This window comes from Ipomoea triloba, chromosome 10, assembly GCF_003576645.1.
Source record: "Ipomoea triloba cultivar NCNSP0323 chromosome 10, ASM357664v1".
Lineage (NCBI taxonomy): Eukaryota > Viridiplantae > Streptophyta > Magnoliopsida > Solanales > Convolvulaceae > Ipomoea > Ipomoea triloba.
Window position 1 is genome coordinate 24,287,221 of NC_044925.1, and position 23,495 is coordinate 24,310,715.

Below are 23,495 nucleotides of genomic sequence, written 5' to 3' on the forward strand. Positions count from 1 at the left end.
TTGTTTAGAGTTTTTATTAATTATGAATTATGTTAGCATGTCTCTTGCATTTACAAGAAATTTCATAATTATTATTCGAATGTGTACTATACATAATCTAGTTTAAGTTGTTCTTAAATCCTTGAGGTCACCAAGATAACTATCTGATCAATTTGGCTAGAATTGTTTCTATGTTAGCATGTTTATATGTTGAATGTAACATTGCACACCGCTATAACAAGTTGTTTGGTTGAATGTAACTTGGTTGCAATTAAATTGAAATTCATTGAAACCCTAAATTACATTGTTTGGTCGGAGGAAATTGCAATACCAACGAATTGCAATTTCCTTCATTTGCTGAATTGCAATTCATGACCCCTCCCCTATAAATTGTAATTCAATATTGAATTTGGGAGTGTGAAAATATTTTTGCCTCTGTCATTATTCTTATCCATTCATCTGTTTTCTTACATAAGAGTATTTCATTCATTCTATCACTTATTCCCTTTAATCCTATTCATACATACTAAACACTATAATTTGAATTCCTACTTTATTCTCACCGAATTACAATTCTTTTCGCCCAAAATTCCTTACAATTCCAACCAAACGTCCTGTAAGAGTAACTTCTCAAACCTCCTAGCATTCTATTTACCAATTGCCTTAAATTGTCGGATTCTTTCTCTACATATTTCCAAGTACATGTGGAAGTAATTCTAAAACTCACCAATAAAGCAAACCATTTTCGTGGGCAACATCTAGTGAATTCTTATAGAAGTCCTGGTAATGATTTACATGAAGTTGGCATTACAGCACAGGGCAATTTCTTCATCAAAATAATTATTGTATGCCAAAATTGAAACAGTTAGAAACAATGATCAAATGATTTAGGGAAAAATTTTCCCCTGTATTACAGCAACACTAAAGGAGAAACAAAACAAAATCCGCAATACGGCAATAAAAAGCGTCGCGCCTGAACCTGATATTGCCTGTCTATTTCGTTCTCGTGATGACTCTTTGAGTCAGTTCTACTAGCGCACGTCTTGACCTTTGAACATCTTCGTCATCGCTCTCTGGAAGAGAATCGATTGCATCTGATGCAAGGTTGGCGTGCTTTGTTGCCAGCTCTCTCGTTCGTTGTATGCCTCGACTCTTGCCAAGGTACTCCAGTGCCTAAGACGAAATTTGCAATATACATCCATTTCAGTATCTAGGCAGCCAATCAATATAAAGAAACCAGTTAAATGCACAAAAGGATGATGGAATAATTCTATGCCTGGACCGACCATTGGAAAATGAAAAAACAGCATGCGGTACTTAGTTAGGTTATGTTTGTGTTCATAACCACACTACAAAACAAAGACCTTGTAATCTAGTAGCAAAGGACCAGAAAGACTGAAACTCCATATTATCTTTAGTTCAATCCCTTTTTCCCCAATAAAATAACCACAGTTCAACAAAAGGACACAAAGTAGAGAATAAGGATCAAGGTGCTAACATTATAATGTAAAATGCACTTGTTATAACTAAAACTTACAAGATCCACGTTCCTAGGGTCATCAAATCCCTGATCAACAACGTCACGCAGCTGAGGGTATTCCTCCATTGCAAACAATATTGGAGCAGTTACAATTCCCTGCGAGAATAAAATTTATGGCTAAAACTAGATGTAGGCATTATTTCAAAAATAATAGAAACAGAAAATCATAGGGGTTGTATAATCATATGTATCCATGAATCTCTTAAAGGATTGCTATTTTAGAGTTGAGAACATCAAAGATCAAAGATCAAAGATCAAAACTCTATTTTAAAAAATAACAGCAAAAATATAGAGAAATTACATGACGAATGTCAGATAATGATCCCTTCCCAAGAGTAGCTGATGTGCCAGTGAAATCCAGAACATCATCTATTAATTGAAAAGCCAGTCCCTGCACAGAAATGAATTGCACCAGAGCTTACTATTAAATTTATCCAAAATGTTGAACATTTTTTAGAGGCATTTGATAGGTTACAAACCAGATTTTTTCCGTACTCAAATGCCATCATAGAAACTTCTGCAGTTTGGCCAGCCAGAAGGGCAATAGCTTTACAACTATTTGAAATCAGTGATGCAGTCTTATAATATGTCTTCTGCATATAATACTCCATGCTGGGAAAAAGTTCAATCCATTATTATAGCAATCTGTTTGCAAATTGAAATACATTGTTTTTCCCTGACATGGGAGAGTATATCAGCAATAGAAGGCATACCTACAACGTTGATCAGCACTAGTTGTCATTTGCATTGTTTCCCCAGTAACAAGGTGCTCGACAACTGTTGCTAGCAATGAGACAACCTACAAAATGAATGCAGAAAGCAAAATTATATGGATCAATATTAGGAGTCAAAGGTATAATCAATTAGATACTAAAACAACCCCGTCTGATAATCTATGTAGAAATTGTAGAATGAACACAATTGAAGTGTTGTGTTGATCATGATATACCTCTGTGTTCTTCAAAGAGGCTAGTGCTACACAAGCTCTGGAAAGCAGAAAGTCTCCAGCCAATACAGCTAACTGCATCATTAGAGGGACAAAAAAGTTCAGAAGGTAGTTCATATTTACTCAACTAGCAACCATCACAGCATCACTAGAAAGAAGTGCAGCAATCAGATAATTTATATGTATACTCAAGCAACTATCTATTCAAGAAGGTCTTGTCTCTTTTAATCATTAACCAGGAAGAAAAAGTTCTCTCTCTTTTTTTTGGGTACTCCAAAGGATAAAGCAGACTCAATACTTTCTACATTCAGATAACTCAAAAATATTATAAGCCCACTATTTTAATACATTCATGCTAAACTGACATAGATTATAAACACCAACCTAAGAAATTGTACCAAGTCAAATTTTTTACATGAATGACACCTATTAACTCAAAAAAGGAAACAAATTTGGAAGTGTATACAGATTATGTACATCTAAAAAAGAAAAACTGTACATGCATAACGTACCTTATTTCCCATTACAAAGTTCAATGAACCAATCCCACGCCTTGTGTCAGCATCATCCAATACATCATCATGAAGTAGACTAGCAACCTATGAGAGAACAGATGATAAACATTAAGAAAAGAAGATGAAACAGATACTAAAAGACAACATAAGACTTCCTAGGGTGACAGAGACATCACAAGCAAGCGACAAAGTACCAAATTGAAGTAAAATTAATGTCAATTTGAAGAAGAATACCACTATTGATAAAAGAGCATACTTTGCATATGTGCAAGAAACATTTGAAGCATATCCATGCCTAAGAATTTTAAAGGACTAGCAAAGACCAGTAACAGAGCAATAGTGCACAGTTAGCTCTCTATTAATCAACTATGTCACCATATTATTTGCTAAGCTCTCACTCTAAGCTTGGGCTCTTATTGGTTTTGAGTTGTTTAGCTAGCATAATCTACTACATACTATACGGTATAGATCTCTATAAGATGCTCTGCAAATGCATGAAAAGGAATAAAATGAATACTAACATGGATCATCTCAGTGATCTCAGCTATGCACTGCTGTCTTGTGCGTACTTCTTTGGATGAAAAGTCAACAGCTACCTCAGATGGTGATCTTGGTACCGGAGCATTTAATGCTGTTGCCATCAACAACACAACCTACAAAATGCATTAGTCTTTAACATTATTCTGGACAAGGCAGACCATAGGGAAACAAATATGAGGAAGATAATAATAAAAATAATAATGCATTAGTCATGACCTTTATAAACACAAGATGGATAAAAATGATTTGTCAAGTGGTCATATCCGTACATAATACCTCTTTTAAATGAGTGAGCATCTTCACAAGTTCAAAAGAAAAGGAAAAAAAAAAAGTTTAGCGTGGACTACCCACAAGGCAAGGTCTTGATGGAAGATCCTCCTACTCAGGTCACCACCTATCATTCTAATTGTTATAATGACTAATCCTTCTCATCCACTTGAGCTTAATATTATACTAAATCATTTCCTATGTTCTCCCTTTCTTTTGTTTATTTCATTGAATTTCCTTTCACAATATGGAGCAGACATGGCAATCTTGCAGTTCACATCTGACCTAAATCATAGTCCACCTCTGTACAGAAATATCATTTAGAGTTTGTTTGGCCAAGGCTATTGCTTCTTGAGAAAAAGGATTTTGCATGAAGCTTCTTGAAAAAGATGTTTTCCCCTCTTACATACCATTAAAGGACTTTTCAATATTTCTAGGTTTTCCCCAGCTTCTCCTATTTGGAGTAGATAAGTTCCCAAAATAAGCTAATCAAACAGGAAACTCTTGCAGACTGGAGTATTTAAGTATCTTCTGATTCTTCACAGAGCTCAAAAAATCAAGAGAACATACAAAAAAAGAATGGAAAATAACATACTAGTAAAAGTCAGCCATTATTTCAAGAATAACCATAAGGCTAGGGTGGGTTTCCAGCATGTATACCCTCCTACAGCACCAAAATACTTGGAGCGTTCAAATCTTAAATTATTATATTGCAAGTGACAAATCATACCGTAGGTCGAAGTCTCTTTCCTTCCACCCCCATTCTAAAGAAATACTCAGCAGCTGAAGCAAGCTTTGGCACCTGTATAAACTTGAATTAGATAATAACCTTCTAATAAAATCCAACCATAGGCATATTGCAGGCTCCAAAATACATACCTCTGCTATTACCATTGCCCTCAGCTTGTTTGCCACAAGTGATAATTCATCAGCAACAAGTGAAAATGGATCCAATTGCTCCTGGGATAAAGATAACAGGAAAATCATTGCATGGAAATCAATTACCTCAGTGAGAGATAGTTGCAAGTAAGGGAGAATATCAAAACCAATCACATAGGAAACGCTGCAACTGAAACTAAGGTGCCAAACAAAAAAAAAATTATGGATCCTCTTTCTAAACCATGGTATTTCTGAATCTTAATATGAGCTGTGCAATAAAAAGAATCATAAATACCACTATCCAGACCTACAAGATTTGACTTACTAGTTTCTATCATCTGCAGTTATTTCAGGGAAGAATATTACTACCAAAAGCATCAGAGATAATCAGCAGTTATATTTGAAGTATGAAATGACCAATAACCTCGGCTACAGCACTGCTTTGGTGATGAACCTGCTGACCGATACTCTTCACAGCATTAGACACCCAATAATAAATTGCTCTCCTACCCAAAACCTACTGATCACAAAAAGAAAATGAAGAAACAATAGCAAACATTTATAAAACATCAAAGTATTATAATGGTATTCCAATTCATAAAAATGGCAGCAATGTAGACTTAAGATGAAGAGATAGAATAATCTAATAGGATTTTTAAGACAAGGGGAGGGAGGGAGTTCCTAGGCCCATATAGGAAAAGCTCCTAAAAGCCTTAAGAATGACAAGGAAATCAAGATAGTGTAACCAGAACCTATAGAATTGCAACATATCAAGGAAAATAAGCTCCTTTAAGCTGTTAAGCTCTCAGACACAAAGACTTCCCAAAGGAAACCAAGATAGTGCAACCAGAGTTATGAATTTTCAACCTATCAATCATGACAACTCCCTTTAGCTGATTAAGCTCGGATGGGAATGGGAAGAGTTCCTAAAGGTCATGTTTAAGGTAAACACCTTCTTTGCTTAAAAATGTGTTTCAGTAACAAAAGAATCAAAGAATATTGGATTCTCAAGGCTCAATGAAAATGTCTCCCAAGTATAAAGCAGTCTCAAAAGCACAAAGCTTTCATCAATTCAAAACTTCCCATGACACAAATGCTTCTTAACTGTATTTGCACTGCAATAGGTCTTCCTAATTTCAATTCTTTCCGACAGTGAGCCCAGCATAGCTGGTTATAACAGTTAAAAATTAGGTGAGCCCTCTCACTGTGAACATAAAGTAGTTATTTTACCACTTTCAAGCATCTCCCAATTAAATGGTGTCATTTGAATGATTTACTGAAATTAGAAAAAGTATCAAGCCCACTAACACTCAAACTTAATTCTCAAAACTACCACAGTATGCTACTACTACTACTACTAGTCTAATAGATTTGCTGCCACACTCCATGGCGAAAATAAAAGCATGATCCCAGGTACACTCCAGAAAAGGGTAGCTAAAATAAACATTTGATTTTCTCAAATTAAGGCCTCTATAAAATAGATCATAGGTCCTCGAAGTTCGGAAAGATAAATGATTGTAGCAGCTGGAATAAGTAAACACTAAACACTCGCTAGAACATCCAAAAAATGAGGAATATGAAAAATAGAAAGGTAAGCGCCCTTAACCTGTTGGGAAGCATCAAGGGGGGCGGGGAAGATAGAGGAATTTGTAGGGGAAAACAAGTGATGTCGGTGATGCTGCTGCTGCTCAGCGGGCAAGGATAATAGCCATCTAAATCTATTGAAACCGCCTCTGGAAATCCGAGATAATTCTCTTGTGAGTAACATATCTTCTTCTTCTTCTTCTCCTACTTTTGCTTCTTATTCTTCTTCTTAGATGTGTAATAATATACGTATATTTGCGTGCGAGCGAGCGAGCGAGGGTTTAGGGCGGCGGTTGAGTCAAAGTAAGGGAGAAGAAGATGATTAAAGCGGGCGGTGGGCGGCAGGAGATGAGTTTGGTTTAGAAAATGCAGTTGAATGACGAAGCCAATTCTGGACCTTACGTCCAAACCAAATGCCCCTTTCGCAAGAAAATTTGAGCCGCGTGTACGGCGGCGGCGAGGGAAGTGGCCAAGCAGATCTCGGTGGCTTGGTCTTTTTAGGGAATCATGGCGCGTTGTAGGCTCCTGCAAATCTGGAACTAAAACCGGGTGGGTGGGTGGGTTGCACCTGGTTCGAACCACTCCGCCTATTCCTAATTCCTATGTCACACGCACCGGACTAATTCAGTTAGTTCTACTAATCACTCTAAAGTATTATTTTAGTAGCAGTGTAGAGGTTTGAATCTCACTAAAGATTTAAAAATCGTTGGGAGATCTTGACCGAGTATGAGTGATAACAGTGTCTTGTGCACAAAGCATAATATCTACTATACTAATAAGAGCGCCAAAGAGAGTTAGGCCTAAAATGGGTAGAAAAAATGGCGGTCAAATTATTTAATCAAACGGATGGTTCAGATGAATTATTTAATCAAATTGATGGTTAAGATAATTCAGATTAATATTATTAATAGAGATTACCTAATTTAACCTTACTTTTATGATTATCCGTTAAGTTTTCCGTTAAATATTCTCTTCTCCGTTAACTTTTAACTTACCCATTAATTTCTATAAGAAATGTCTTAGGTTCGAACCTCATCTCAATCAAATTTGACATAATTAAGTTTCTCACTCTATTTTACTCTTATTAAATTAAATAAATTAATAGCTACAACAAAAAATGATACATATGTATTTCTTTAATTTAGAATTATGTGTCTACAATACCTTTATTTGAAAAAATTATTCATAATCAAAAAATTAAATTAAATAAGAGAAATAATTTCATTAGTTATATTGTCTTTATTTTCTCTCATGCAAAGATTCTTTACATTCAAATTTATCAATTGATATTCATTACGTTGTCCATTATCTTATTTTTACAATATCTTGTAATTAATATCAAAGTTATAGTACAAAATAATGTTATATATTTATTTACCAAGTATTTTATCAATACTATGAATTTTTTTTTAAAATAATTTGAAGCTAATTATATTAACTACTTAGGGATTGGTTGACAAAGAGAGTACTCAAATAATAACCCAACAAATTGAAGCGGAATCACTCTATTTTACTCTTATTGAATTAAATAAATTAGTAGTTACACCAAAAAATGATACATATGTATTTCTTTAATACCATGAAAAAAATTAAAAAAAGAATAGTTTGAAACCAATCATATTAACTACTTGGGGGATTTGTTGACAATGAAAATACTCAAATAGCCCATTACCCAACAAATTGGAGCGAGAAACTACCTTTTAATATCTTTAGAATACATAATATTTTAAATTTTCAAATTTTTATTAATTTATTTTATCTTTTTTTTAAACTATGGATTTCTTTATCCACAATAACTCATTCAACAATAATGATTGAACCAAATGAACCCCAAGCAGAACACCTAAATGAAAGTCCATAACTCCTATATCATAATCTCATTGCATGACATTGTCATCTATGCTACCAACAATAACCGAATTGCAAATAACACACTACCAACAAAAAGGAAGAGAACAAATAGTAAAGATGAAGACAATGACAATGTTACTCAAAAAAAAATTAAGAACACTTAGAAAAATTCAAATTAAAAGTAGTATTTATTTAGACTATCATTTTTAGACCAAATATTTAGACTATCGATTTTACAAGGTTGCAAACATTTATTTTAGTAATAATTATAATGAATTTTCTATATTATCTTGGATTTATATACTTTAAGTTAGATATTTAAATAAAAAAATTCGACATTCAATTACTCATGTATAAACTTCTCCTATATAATATTGCATTGATATACTTTTAAATATTTATTTAAATATAAACATTGGACATTAACTCATTCGCGAAATGCGCGTATAAAACTAGTAAGACAATAGGAGGGACTAACGGGACGACTAACAATTTACTTCCGCTAACGTCTCTTTGACATAAATTTTGAAAACTTATGATTAATTTACCGTAAATTGAAATCTAATGTATTAAAAAATATCAATACATGCTACAAATGATTCAGTACATGCTGGGCATAATCATCGCCGTGTGGACAAGTGGTGTAGGCCGCTAAGTGGGCGTCTGAAGCTAAACACAGATGCCTCTATTGATATTGGTAATAATGTTATGGGGCTAGCTAGGATAGGTGCTTCGTGATGATGGGAGGTTTCTTGCGAAAGAGCGGGGTATTCGATGTCAAAGAAGCTGAAGCTTTAAGCATGTGAGAAACTCTCAGTTGACTTAAGGATTCCGATATGGGCAATGTTGATGTGGAAATAGACTCTCAACTTTTGTTTAATGCTTTGTCTTGTAATTCTTTTTATTCTGTTTTCGGTTTATTAGTGGATGAGTTAAAGAGTTGGCATCTATAATTAATGATGTCAAATTCTGTTTCGCTAAGCCATCTGCGAATTGTGCCGCTCATGTTGTTGCTAGAGAGGTTAATTATGTGTCAGGTTGCGGGGAGTGTTTTGATATCTCTCCCCCTTTCTTGTTGACTACATTGCTGATGATTTAATAAATTAAGTTTTTTCTTTAAAAGAATATCAATTTCTCCAAGCCTACAATAATAATAAAATAAAATAAAAGGCATTTGAGCTCTAATGAAAAAATAATTACTCTTAAATTTTACAACGTTGTAATTGAACACAATAACTCCTCAATTTGATTCAATTAAATCGATACAATTAGGTTAATTGATTAATACAAATTCTTACTACTTTTATATACATATATTTGAATCAAAATCATATAGTGCTGTGTTAATTGGAAGCTAACTATGTGTTTCTATGATTCATTTGTGTCATTAATGTGATTTTGAGGCATATATTATAAACTAGTTTTTCTTATGCGCAATGCGCAAAAAATAGATGCCCAATATTAATATTTTATATTAAAATTTTAAATTTATTTAAATTTTAGATATTTAAATTATTGTAAAGAATAATAATAATGTAAAATATTTTTATAAATTTTATATTTATATTTTAGAAAATAACTAACATATAACTCTAATATATAATGTGTATATATTATTATTATTATTGAAGAAAATAAGAAAATATATAGTGGATGCATGTCAATGATAACAATAGTGGAAAAAATAACGGAAGTTATAACGGTAGGGGTACGTTTGTCTAATATATTGTAAAGTACAACTTTTATAGCATAATGTACAAAAAAACTTAATGGAAAAAATGGACATAAACGAAGGGTATAACCTTCATTCACACTTATTATGTTTTTACAAGCATGTAAAAGCTCAATTTGATGTGTTTTAAAGCTTGTTGGCATAATAGTGTGTTTTGAGAGCCGTGATAAATTAATAAAGTGAAAAAGGAGCGAGTGGGAAGTACCATGACATGGTACAGGGACTCAAAGGAGCAAAGAAAATACCGAAAAAAAAAAAAGTGAATTTTAGAGTGAAAATCAAGTCTCACGTTGACACTCACGACCATGACTGTCATCGTGGCAAACTTTATTTTCATCTATCAAGCAATATCTCGTTATGGTAATTATATCTCATCGTAAAAATGTCCAAATCAAATAATTCAAAGGAAAGATAATTGAAAGAGCTACAACTTCTATGAAGATCACAATGTTTAATTCAGGCATATACATGGTTGCAGTAGGCGCTAGGCGCTAGTCGGGCGGTAGACTAGCGCCTAGCGCCTAAGCGGTCTGGACGGCGCCTAGGCGGTAATTAGGCGGCGGTTCTAGGCGGCGACCTATAAAAACAATAAATTAATTTATGTGTGTGGGTGTATGTCATATATTTTATTATATATATATATATATATATTATATATATATCTCTTACTTCTCTTACTTATATAAATAAATAAATTTAAATATATATAAATATAATAATAAAATTAACAAGGCCTAATCGCTCGAGTTAACTCGGCTAACTCTGCCGAGTTGGGTGAGTTAACTCGGCCGCCAACTCGGCCCAGTCGGCTGAGTTAGGCGCTAGGCAGACGCCTAGGGAGCAATTCGCCTCGGTCTAGAAGCGCCTAGCGCCTAGGCGGGGATTTTTATATACAATGTGATAAAAAAATGGGTTAGAAACCCAAATTATTGCACATAGTAAAATCATCATGATTGTGAGGTCGATTGTGAGCATCCTAATATTATGCAATGAAGTGTGACTCCAGCTGATATAAAAGGGGATTGACAGCTTTTTTAATGGGGACTTTTAATATTTTCACTCTCTAACTTCACTCTAGTTTCTCTTCATTTATAATATGATTAGATTAAGTTAGATTATATTTTAATTCAAGATTGCAATTCAATTCAAGTTTGTATCTTCAATCTATATTATAAGTTTTCATTACCTACATTTTAGTTCCTTCAATTTTATTTGTGTTTTCAGTGCATGCAATTTCATTCTGCTTTTACTTTGCAAGTCAAATCACGAATCGCTAGATTTTCTATTTGAATTTTTATTGAGCTTTATCTTGTTATACTAGTTTTATACGCGCATTACGCGAATGGGTTAATGCCCAATGTTTACATTTAAATAATATTTAAAAGTATATCAATGTAAGATTATATATATATATTTTTTGAACAATGTAAGATTATATATGAGAAGTTTATACATAGGTAATTGAATGCCGAATTTTTTTATTTAAATATCTGACTTAAAGTATATGAATCCAAGATAATATAGAAAATTCATTATAATTATTACTAAAATAAATGTTTGCAACCTTGTAAAATCAATAGTCTAAATATTTGGTCTAAAAATGATAGTCTAAATAAATACTACTTTTAATTTGAATTTTTCTAAGTGTTCTTAATTCTCTTTTGAGTAACATTGTCATTGTCTTCATCTTTGCTATTTGTTCTCTTCCTTTTTGTTGGTAGTGTGTTATTTGCAATTCGGTTATTGTTGGTAGCATAGATGACAATGTCATGCAATGAGATTATGATATAGGAGCTATGGACTTTCCTTTAGGTGTTCTGCTTGGAGTTCATTTGGTTCAACCATTATTGTTGAATGAGTTATTGTGGATAAAGAAATCCCTAGTTTAAGAAAAAAGATTAAATAAAATTAATAAAAATTTGAAAATTTAAAATATTATGTATTCCAAAGATATTAAAAGGTAGTTTCTCGCTTCAATTTGCTAGGTAATGGGTTATTTGAGTATTTTCATTGTAAACAAATCCCCAAGTAGTTAATATGATTGGTTTCAAACTATTCTTTTTTATTTTTTTCATGATATTAAAGAAATACATATGTCTCATTTTTTGGTGTAACTACTAATTTATTTAATTCAATAAGAGTAAAATAGAGTGATTCCACTTCAATTTGTTGGATTATTATTTGAGTACTTTCTTTGTCAACCAATCCCCAAGTAGTTAATATAATTAGCTTCAAATTATTTTAAATTTTTTTCATAGTATTAATAAAATACTTGGTAAATAAATATATAACATTATTTTGTACTAACTTTGATATTTAATTACAAGATATTGTAAAAATAAGATAATGGACAGTGTAATGAATATCAATTGATAAATTTGAATGTAAAGAATCTTTGCATGAGAGAAAATAAAGACAATATAACTAATGAAATTATTTCTCTTATTTAATTTAATTTTTTGATAATGAATAATTTTTTTTCAAATAAAGGTATTGTAGACACATAATTCTAAATTAAAGAAATACATATGTATCATTTATTGTTGTAGCTACTAATTTATTTAATTTAATAAGAGTAAAATAAAGTGAAAAACTTATTAATTATGTCAAATTTGATTGAGATGAGGTTCGAACCTAAGACCTTTCTTATAGAAATTAATGGGTAAGTTAAAAGTTAACGGAATATTAACAGAGAAGAGAATATTTAACGGAAAACTTAACGGAAAATCATAAAAGTAAGGTTAAATCAGGTAATCTCTATGAATAATATTAATCTGAATTATCTTAGCCATCTATTTGATTAAATAATTCATCTGAACCATCCATTTGATTACCGCCATTTTTTCTACCCATTTTAGGCCTAACTCTCTTTGGCTCTTATTAGTATAGTAGAAATGCCTATATGGATTCAATTGCATAAAATGAGTGTATTGAATTAGATAGGTTCTTGTTGTGTGTTAGTGCTTTGTTTAATCTCTTGTGTATTATACTTGATGAGAGCATTGGAGGTGTGTTATTCTCACAATTTCAAGTTTTATTTGATAATAGGAAATTGGAAGAAGAATTGTATGTTATGTGTTTTATAAAATGCTTCAAATGATTCAATGCTAATGGTCATGAGAATGGCATTGGTATATTTGTTGCACTTCATTGATGCTTGTTAAGTCATTACATGAGTCCTTATCACAAGACACCACATAGTATGTATGCAAGGTTGCCATACTCCAAACACCTTTTTTAATATATATATATATATATATATATATATATATATATATATATATATATATATATATTTGCTTATTGCTTCTATTCTTCCTTGTTACTTGATTGTTCTTAGGACATTGCTTGACTAAATTGTTAGAACTAGCTCAATAAACTTAACATATTTTGTGTTTACTCAACTCTTTATTTGATATCTTTTTTGTCTTGAGACGATATATGGTGTGACGATACAATTTCACACACCACCATCACTAAAAATAACATTTCACTTACTTAAATGACCCTAAACTTTATGGCCTGAATTCCAAGCCACCCCATCTACCTTAGGCTATGACATGGGCCTCATCACAAGTTATCTTTTCGAACCCACGACCTCAAGCTAGTAATTTGAATTTTAAAAATTATTAAAAAAGATTGTAGATTATTGTTTATTACAAATTCTCCCAGTCTTTCCCCAATCAATAAGATTCCTAACTACCCTCAAATTTCACTATAATGACCCTTTATCCCACCCAAATTCACCGTTCCAAACTTTTAAATCTTACTCGTAACTCTCATATTCCTCGTCAGAATTATTAGGTTCTTTATTGTAATCCCAAGTTACTCAATTAATCATATTTCTTATTTTTTACAAATGACCATGGCATCTTAGAACATCAACCGAAACACCATCCCCCAGCCATCCAAAAGAGCCAGCAATCTAGCAGCGCCTTACCGGTCGGCTAGTCGCCCGTTGATGCTGTTGGTGCCACCACGGTTCCCATCGCTTACCAGATGGCCATTGCCCATCCATTGGTTGGCTCCACCCCCAACATCCTCTCCCCTTCCCATATAATTTCCACGTCCTCCACCGTTGACTCGTTTTGCGTTTCTCTTGTCCAGCCATCCGCCACCACCCACACAAATGATATTTTTAATGGACTGGGCCTACCATAAATGGATAGTGTAAAAAAAAATTAGTGGTATAATAATAACAAGGCTTGAGGCCCTTTGAATGTTGTATTTGGGCTTCAAAATTCAAATAATTGAATAAATTACTAAGGGTTTAAATGTAAAGAAAGAAAGGAAAAAAAAAAAAAAAAAAAAAACTAATCTCACTAACCCAAATAGACAACTGGCATGCCAAAGACTAAAAATAATTGAAGGCAAACAAATTCTTTTGATTGGTTGGAGGGAATTACAATTCCCTCATTTTCACAAAATTACGATTTCATGTTTCCTCTTGATATTTTTAATTTTGTGAATAAATTAAAGACACATAATTTGTTAGGTACAAAAACATATATAATAAGTTAACTACATGCAAATAATATGTTAATTACATTAACATATTATGTGTCAGTAGTTTAACATATATATTATGTGATTTCAATTTATTTATAGACACATATTATGTTAAATACAGACATATAATCTAATATTATTTTGAACCAAGATCCACATAGGCAGAATCTGATTCGTTGTACAGTATTATTTACCGGTGTTTGGGGGGTGGGGGAACTGAATTGAAGCTTTAAGTTAAATAGAGCAATCACAAAAATGACAAAACTCATGTAAGCCTTGTTCTCTATATCTTATTAGTTGGAGGGGTTGGCTGATTAGCATGCAATGCATGAACCTACTGCTTATAAATGGCCAATAACACAATTATTTTAAGCCAACTGTACTGTTCCTTGTATATCTGCTTACATGTTTGGACCATCACCTTCTCCTTGCCCTAACTTGCTCAAAAATTGGGTCAACAAAGTAAAAGTTTTTTTCTATTTTTGGTACTCGAATATAGGACATACATTAGGACCTGCCAAGCTTACTTACATTTGGTCATTAGCTATCAATTTTTTTTTAAAAAAAATAAAAAAATTGCAACACATTATTGTATCTTTGAGCTTCTTGATTAACTTTACACATTATATGGCAAAAATATAGTATGTGACTAAATTTGAAATTACCACCAAAGACAAGAGACTAATTAACTCTATTATTATATGTGTATGTTATACATAAATTTAGGAGTGATATTTTTGGTATCCAAAAACCAAATTAATATCATTCACCAAAATTGTACTAATTTAAATGCTTATCAATTTTTAAGGTGGCATGTTGTTATCGTCATGATTTTTTGTATACATACATCTGGTTAAGCAAGCCAAATGTGTTATGGTGAATCAAACATGCATTTAAATTAGTACAGTTTTGGTGAATCAAACTTCATTGAAACACAGGCAGATATGTGTTATCTCAAACAGAAGATGACGAAGACAGTAGCGTCAATGGCAGCCAGAGCTATGGCCTGCGCGTAGCATTTCTTGCAGCATCTGCCTGTTACGACCCTAGCTAGATACGTTTATAACGGATAAGAGACCTTTCAAGCAGGTTTTTGGCTCCTAACGTACTAGAGGAGCGTTAAACTAACTCTAATTTCACACTTCAAACGTTTAAGAGTTGCAAGAACAATTTCACAATGACCTTGTGATCTAGTGGCATCCGGTTGCACCCCATATAGAAAGGGTGGATTCGAGCCTTAGTGGGGCGATGCTGACTCTTTGTGCTTCAGTAAGTCGAGAAAGTAGTTATGAACAGATACTACATTGTAATCGAGTCAGTAGTACTAAAAAAAAGAATATAAACAAGAATATTATATTTCTTTGTCTACTTCTCGATCATAATTCACATATAATTGACTAAAGACCTTGTGGTCACCCGGTGTTCCGGTTTACGCTCCTACATAGATGATGGGAGTGGGTTCGAGCCTTAGTAGAGTCAATTGTTGACTTTTTATGCTTCAGTAGGTTCTTCTAGTTATAATTTTTTTTTTAGTACTACTGACACTATTCCCACTGAAATTCGAACATAATGGTGTAAATCAATTAATTTTTTTATTCCTACTGAAATTTGAACATAATGGTGTAAATCAATTAATTTTTTTTAGTACTACTGACACTATTCCCACTGAAATTCGAACATAAAATGATGTAAATCAATTAAAATATGTCAATTACTCGATAAACAACATGCATGTAAACCTAGCTGATAGCCTCATAATACTAAAAGAAATCCATGCCATTCACATTTTTTTAATCAGAAAGGATAATATATTAATGACAAAAAATGTTATGTATATGAGTATATTTTCTCGAGGCATACAAATCAACCAAAAAAAACCACAACAAAAGAGTGACTCTCCTATGAGACCGTCTCACGTAAACGGCCTTATATATCCTTATTGAGACGTGTTGAGTTAAGATGGAAATGTAACACTGTTGGGCGTCGGCTGAGTTCAATCCCTGCTTGATTTGAGACGTGGTGTCGTTGCTTACTTTGGAGGAATATGATTAAATGATAAATGCTCACTTATTACCAATTGGTTTTAAGTAAGATATGACAACCAGATAGCCAAAGAATTTTGTGATTAAGTGTGCTTGACTTACAGCATCCACAAGATGGGTGACTTACTAGGAAGTAAACATAGTGATTCATCAATTGGTATTATAGCCGAGGTCACGGGCGCCGATTCGAGAAGTTGCGCTATGACTTACCATGGATCAGAGGGATGTGGTTAATGTCCACTTATTTATCACCAATTATTTTTAAGTAGGATATAACAACCAGATAGCAGAGTTGAGATCCATGCATCAAATACTTATACTGAAAAATATAATACTAATTGAGAATACAATGTTTGTTACTTATAAGGGAAAATGTAATATTTCTGAAGAAAAATACAACACTATTAAATCAAAATATAAAAATATTATAATTTCCTTTATAAGTAACAAATACTTTATCCCTGATTAGTATTATATTTTTCAATATAAATATTATATTTTCATCTTGACTCGACCCGTCTCACGAACAATGATCTGTATGATGACCTCACATAAGTTTTTGCCCACAACAAAAAATGTTATGTATATTATAGATTTATAGTTCGAATATATCTTAACAAACTAAGTTCACGACCGAATAAAATAAGACACAAAGATGTAACAACTTTGAAACTACAAAAATGGCTCAAGAAAGGTAAATGATCGCAAGTTACAAAATAGTACTCCGTAATAAAGATAGAATTAGGTACATAGCAAATAGAATATATGCAACCGACCAAATGTATCATTTTCAATCTTAAGAATTAGGAAACCTAAACCTAATTTGTACAGAACTAGGTACGCCTTTAGAGTAAACATGTCGAATTTTACATTGTAGCAGTACCATGGTTGGCTGAATTTGTAATTTCGAATTTTACATTAGCTATTTTTTATTTTTTTTTTCAACCAGCTATTTTGTTTTTAGAGAGGGCAAGTCACACGAGCACATCACAAAAATATAGTTTTAACAACCTGCAGACGTTCCCTATTATTCTAATTGTCGTTGCCTTTCACGTCGTCTCTAGCTAGCCTGGCCCCCTACCCATATTACTAACCTCTATCAACTATTGTTACGTTACAGTATGGTGCACGATAATTTTGTTGCATTCATATATCACACTAATAAAATTCTATGTGAGAGACTTAATTGATATGATGTTGGCAAGAATCATATTTATGACTTTTTGATATGAAAATAATGTTTTATTCAATGCTCATTTCAAAGTGTTGCATTTCATTGTAACTAAAAAATTAAATTGATATAAAAACGATGACTGATAACGGGAAAATCCTCTCCTCTCAACGTTCCGCTGAAGATCAAGATCTCTTGGAACGTAGTACGAAGAAATCGAAGGTGACTATTGGCAATCCGGGTCTCAAGGCAATAGATACTGTTATGGAATCGCCGCTGGATCCGACTGACGGGGACCCAGCGAATGCTTTGACGGATAGTGCGATGGAGACTACGATGGCGGATGTGGCGATGGATGCTGATTCCAAGCCATTATCCGCTGTTGACGTGATCCCGGAAACTCCATCTGGAATGCTTGATCAATCGGCGCGTAAGGAATCAGGGGACAATCTTCCTGTGACTGATGAGGTAACGACGGGGGTGCCGGACCAGATCCCTCCTGTGGGCGAAAATCCTCGGCCGAATCGATCCTATCTGGACTCTGTCGTAGGCAATGGATCAGATACTGCCCCTTTTCTTATTGCTAATGACAATGAGAACAAGCTTCTGGCTGGGGATGATGAGACTGATCCTAGGGAGGTGGATGATGATCCTACTTGCCCTACGATTCGGTTGACAGACCAAGAGAAGGAACGGATACGGGAGCCGTGGCGGAAGTCTCTCATCATCAAGGTAATGGGCCGGAGGGTGGGTTATGCCTACTTGTCACGACGTTTGAGCGCAATGTGGAAGCCTAAGTGCAGAATGGAGCTGATTGCCCTTGAGAACGACTATTTTTTAGTCAAATTCGGCTCGGTCGAGGATCTTGAATTCGCCATGTTTGAGGGTCCATGGATGGTCCTCGATCACTATTTGATCGTCAAACAGTGGGTGCTAAATTTTGATCCTTTGACGGATACGACTGAAAAGGTCCTTGTATGGGTTCGATTTCCTAACCTACCGGTGGAATATTATAATCTTCTTACTTTGCGGCGGATTGGGAATAAGCTTGGTAGAACGGTTCGGGTTGATCATACTACAAGCCTAGTCTCGCGAGGAAAGTTTGCTCGAGTGTGCGTTGAAATCGATCTGACTAAGCCCCTGATCTCTCGTTTTACTTTGGAGGAAAAAGTGTGGCAGGTGGCATACGAAGGTATGCACCTTGTTTGTTTCTCGTGTGGGCGATACGGGCATAGGAGGGAGGCTTGCTCTGAGGTTCCTTACGTTGCAAATGTGGTTGTGGACTCTCCATCAGAACCGGCTGCAGAACAGGGCGCCGGTCGTGCTATTTCGAATGGTGGCAGTGCGTCGATTATGAATAAGTCTATGCATTGTGCTGCTCCTTATGGCTCTTAGATGATCGTCACGCGTAAGGACCGTGGGCAGGTGGGACGACCGGCCGGGCAGGGACGGCAGGGGGACAGAGCGGGTAATCGTGACAAGTCGGCTACTAATGCGGTTGCACAGAGAGCTTCGGGCTCCAAGTATGCGTTACTTGATGCCGAACTATCTGGTTATGACCAGGACTTGGCTCTGAATAATGGACAATCGCCCTCTGATCAGAATGGTAAATCTCCGGAGAACTTAGCGAAAGATCCGAGTCCTACAACGAAGTAGCCTTCTATGGGTGGGAGACCGCGCCGTGCGAATGTTATTGCAAATGAGAAACAGATTACGAACGACGTCCTTGCTGCCTAGGTATCGGCCGGAGAACAGGTTCCATCTGGAGGTAATATGCTTAGAGGTTCTTGTTCACGGCGAGCTGCCGAGGAGGATGAGCACGTGGTAGTCTGGGGTGAGCAAGGAGGTAACATGATTGAATCCACAAGGGTTTGCACTGGGGAACGTTTACACGCTGATATGAGCACCAGTGCCTGCCCTCCTCCCGAACACCACGGGGATCCGCCGGACGGTTTTGACTTTGAGGGAGATGTGGTCATGGACATAGAGGATAATCACGAGGCTACTGCGGAGAAGGCAGATGGGTCTTCTGCCCCTGTTTGAGCTGTTTGCTTTGTGTTTTCTTTTTTGTTTCTGTTTTGGTTTTCCTCCCCTTGTCTTCCTGTTTTTATGAAGTTTGTTGTTTGGAACTGTCAAGGCGCGGGTGGTAAGGTTTTCCACCGCGTCCTTAAAACTCTTGTTCAGACCCATAAACCCGCTATCCTTGGCCTTGTTGAACCTAAGGTTTCCGGGTCTCACGCGAATGCTATTTGCACGAGACTGGTTTTTCGGATTGGGTTCGGGTCGAGGCGGTGGGTTTTAGCGAGGGTATTTGGATTTTTTGGCATGCTGCTACTCAAGTTGTTGTTCATTTTACTCATCCTCAGTTTGTAGTTTTGCAGGTCGGTGTGGATCCTCATGATTACTGGTTTTTTACAGTAGTCTATGGTAGTCCTACCCATCACCTCCGTCGACGTCTATGGAGTGAACTTCAGATGACCAAGCGGGGTCTCTCGGGTCTTATGCTGATTGCTGGAGATTTTAATTCTGTTGTTAACCAAAATGAAACCTCTAATTATTCTGCTTTCTCGTTACAGCGGAGCTCAGATTTTGCGGATTGGATCAATTCTGAAGGTTTCATTGATATGGGATTTCATGGTCCGAAGCTGACATGGGTTCGGAGTGACCAGTCAGGTTTTACTAAAGGGGCGAGGCTCGACCGGGCTCTTTGTAATGTTGCTTGGAGACATCGTTTTCTGAGGCTACAGTTACGCACCTACCTCGGATTTCGTCGGACCACGCCCCTATCCTTATTCGGATTTAGGCAAGGGATGTACGCTACAACAGGGCTCCTTTTCGTTTCCAAGCTGCCTGGCTCACCGACCAGTGTTTGAAGGATGTCATACACAACGCCTGGCGTCCGAGCTCGGGGTTTACGGATAATATTTCGGTCATCACAGATGCTCTTTTGGATTGGAACAAACACGTGTTTGGTAATATTGTTCACCGCAAGAAAGTTGTTCTTGCGCGTCTAAATGGGGTGCAGCGTTAGATTGCTCACAACTGCCATGGCGGCTTAGAAAAGTTGGAAAAAAAACTTTCTGCGGAGTATCAGGAGATTCTCTATCAAGAAGAACTCCTATGGTACCAGCGGTCTCGCGAAGACTGGATTGTTTTCGGGGACCGGAACACGAAATACTACCACATTGCTACTACTATTCGAAAATCCAGAAATACTATTTCAAGTCTACGGGATGTGGATGGTGAGTGGATTACGGATGATGATCTTCTCAAAGCACATGTTCAGACCTTTTATGTCACTCTGTTTTCAGACTATTCGGCGGAGCAAAGGGATACTAGTTTGGAGGGTGTGTTTCCAGTTCTCTCCCAAGATGAATGGAGGGTGTTTAACCAGGATATCTCCAAGGAAGAGGTTTGCAATGCTCTCTTTGATATGTCACCGTTTAAAGCTCCGGGACCTGACGGTTTCCATGCCGCTTTTTACCAACAAATGTGGGACGTTATAGGTGACAATTTGTTTGACTTAGTTAAGAATTCGATTGTGACAGGTTGTTTGCCAGATGGTTTAAATGATACCTTACTTGCACTTATTCCTAAGGTTGGTACCCCGAAAACTATTCGGCAGTTTCGCCCTATTAGTTTGTGCAATGTGAGTTATAAGGTGATCACGAAGACAATCACGAATCGTTTGAAACGCATTTTACCAACGTTGGTAGGCCCCTTTCAAAGTTCGTTTGTTCTGGGTCGATAGATTTCTGATAACATACTGGTATATCAAGAGGTGATGCACACCATGCGGACGAAGAGAGGTTCCACCGGCATTATGGCAATCAAACTTGACTTCGAAAAGGCTTATGATCGCCTTTCGTGGCAATTTGTTGATACTATCCTAAAGGAAATTGGGTTTAGCTCGATGTGGGTGAAGGTGATTATGTGTTGTATTAGGACTGCACGCCTATCCGTAAACTGGAACGGTAACCGTTTATCTCAATTCCACCCAGAACGGGGCCTCCGTCAAGGTGATCCGATGTCACCGGCTATTTTTGTTTTGGGTTTGGAGAAGCTCTGTCAGATAATTACTCTTCGGGTCAATTCGGGGGATTGGAAAGGAGTTCAATTAGCACCCGGGTGCCCCATACTTTCACATCTTTGCTTCGCGGATGATATGGTTTTGTTTGCTGAAGCTTCTATTGATCAGATCGCCGTTATCCAAGACTGTCTGTCGCGATTCTGCGCTGCCTCCGGGCAAAGGATCAGTTATGAAAAATCATAGATTTTCTTCTCAAAGAATACGGATTCCGGTATTGCTGCACAAATTTCGCGCCAACTCAATCTAGAAACGACGAATGATTTGGGCAAGTATCTAGGGGTGCCCTCTATTCACGGGCGTGTTACATGTCGGTCATACGCTGCTTTGCTTGATAGAATTAATAATCGCCTGGAGGGGTGGAGAGCGAAGACCCTATCTATGGCAGGTCGTGTGACTCTTGCGAAAGCTGTGCTAAATGCTATTCCCTCGTACACTATGCAAACGACGATTTTGCCCAAAGGAGTCTACCAGAGTATTGAACGAGCTATGCGCCGTTTTATATGGGGCAATGATGACCATGGTACTTGGAATGGTCGTTTGCATATGGTTGCTTGGAATACAGTTGCTAGTCCTAAAGAATCGGGTGGCCTTGGTATTTGTAAACTGCAGGAATTGAATATGGCTTACATGGTTAAGCTGGGGTGGCGGCTCCAGTTGGAAAAAGATACTTTTTGGGCCCGAACCTTAAGTTGCAAATATAAAAATGGTCGGTCGGCGAACCCGTCAAATGTTTGGAGAGGTATTCTTGCGGCCACTCCGTTTCTTGAAGCTGGTTTGGTCAGGAATGTCAGAAACGGGAAGGACACTCGTTTTTGGATGGATAAATGGATTGTACCGTATCCGCTTTACCAGCTTCTTTGTACTCCTCTAAGTCTACCGGAGCTTTATGCTACTGTTGATGAATATTGGGAGGATGGTCGAGGATGGAAGTGGGAATGCTTACAGAGTCTTCTGCCTTCGACTATCTTGCAAACTTTGGCTTCCCATATTTTGATAACAGATGATCTAGAGAGTGACAGTGTCGGGTGGCATCTCGAACGTGATGGAAATTTCTCGATGGCGTCTGCTTACGCTGCTATTCTTCCTCCGGCTCAGTTAGAGGCTACAACGGATTGGTTGAGGATTTGGGAGCTCAAACTGCCTCATCGGATCTGTTTTTTTCTTTGGCTGCTTATGCATGATCGAGTACTGACCAACGTCGAACGTGGCCGACGACATCTTACGTCTAATACTTTCTGTTATCTTTGTGCAGGCCAACAGGAGGATCGGGATCATTTGTTTCGTCGTTGTCATGCAGCGAAGGCTATTTGGAGTGCGGTTTTACAACCTCAGGTGCTAGATGCCCTTGATTGTTTCGATTGGGATACCTGGCTGCTGCTGAACATCAGGGGCGATGCCTCCATTGGATCTAGCGAAGACTGGCCAGTCCGGTTTGCCATTCGACTCTGGTGGATGTGGAAGTGGTGTAACAATGCCGTTTTTAATGGTCGCAATCTCCCGTTAGCCCAGAAACTGCTGTGGATTTCTAAGCAAGAGGCGGAGATTTCGGCGGCCTTCACAGCAAGCCGAACTTCGACCCATGTGCGAAACCAAGGCGCTGCTATCCTCCTTTCTTGGACGAAACCTCCATTTGGCTGGAAGAAACTAAACGTCGATGGGAGCCGCTCTGCTGCATCTGGGGCTGCTGGGTGTGGTGGCGTGATACGGGATCACAATGGGAATTGGGATATGGGTTTTCAATACCATATTGGATGCTGTTCGTCAGAAATGGCGGAAGCCTGGGGCGTGTTCCAAGGCATGCAAATGGCCCTGAGGATTGGAACGAGGAGTTTGATTGTGGAGTGCGATTC

The 23,495-nt window shown here is 36.4% G+C and overlaps 2 protein-coding genes across 3 annotated transcripts; one reads left to right on the plus strand and one right to left on the minus strand.

Annotated features, from left to right (window-relative positions):
* Positions 1 to 721: 721 nt before the first annotated feature.
* LOC116032827 (solanesyl diphosphate synthase 3, chloroplastic/mitochondrial) lies at positions 722 to 6,434 on the minus strand. Of its 2 annotated transcripts, XM_031275548.1 has the most exons (12): positions 6,273 to 6,434; positions 5,091 to 5,183; positions 4,667 to 4,747; positions 4,518 to 4,589; positions 3,502 to 3,633; positions 2,978 to 3,064; positions 2,469 to 2,540; positions 2,233 to 2,318; positions 1,999 to 2,131; positions 1,821 to 1,910; positions 1,517 to 1,615; positions 722 to 1,152 (listed from the first exon to the last, which is right to left on the minus strand). In XM_031275548.1, the coding sequence occupies exons 1-12, from the start codon at positions 6,432 to 6,434 to the stop codon at positions 973 to 975; spliced, it is 1,287 nt and encodes a 428-aa protein (XP_031131408.1). In that variant the 3' UTR covers positions 722 to 972. The 2 variants fall into 2 exon arrangements, with proteins under 2 accessions (XP_031131408.1, XP_031131409.1); XM_031275549.1 differs by lacking the exon at positions 6,273 to 6,434 and having other exon boundaries at positions 973 to 1,152; positions 4,992 to 5,095.
* A 12,894-nt stretch (positions 6,435 to 19,328) lies between these two features.
* Positions 19,329 to 21,828, plus strand: LOC116033348. Its single transcript, XM_031276097.1, has 7 exons — positions 19,329 to 19,592; positions 19,671 to 19,862; positions 19,937 to 20,269; positions 20,359 to 20,574; positions 20,686 to 21,019; positions 21,104 to 21,204; positions 21,307 to 21,828. The coding sequence occupies exons 1-7, from the start codon at positions 19,329 to 19,331 to the stop codon at positions 21,826 to 21,828; spliced, it is 1,962 nt and encodes a 653-aa protein (XP_031131957.1).
* Positions 21,829 to 23,495: the final 1,667 nt, after the last annotated feature.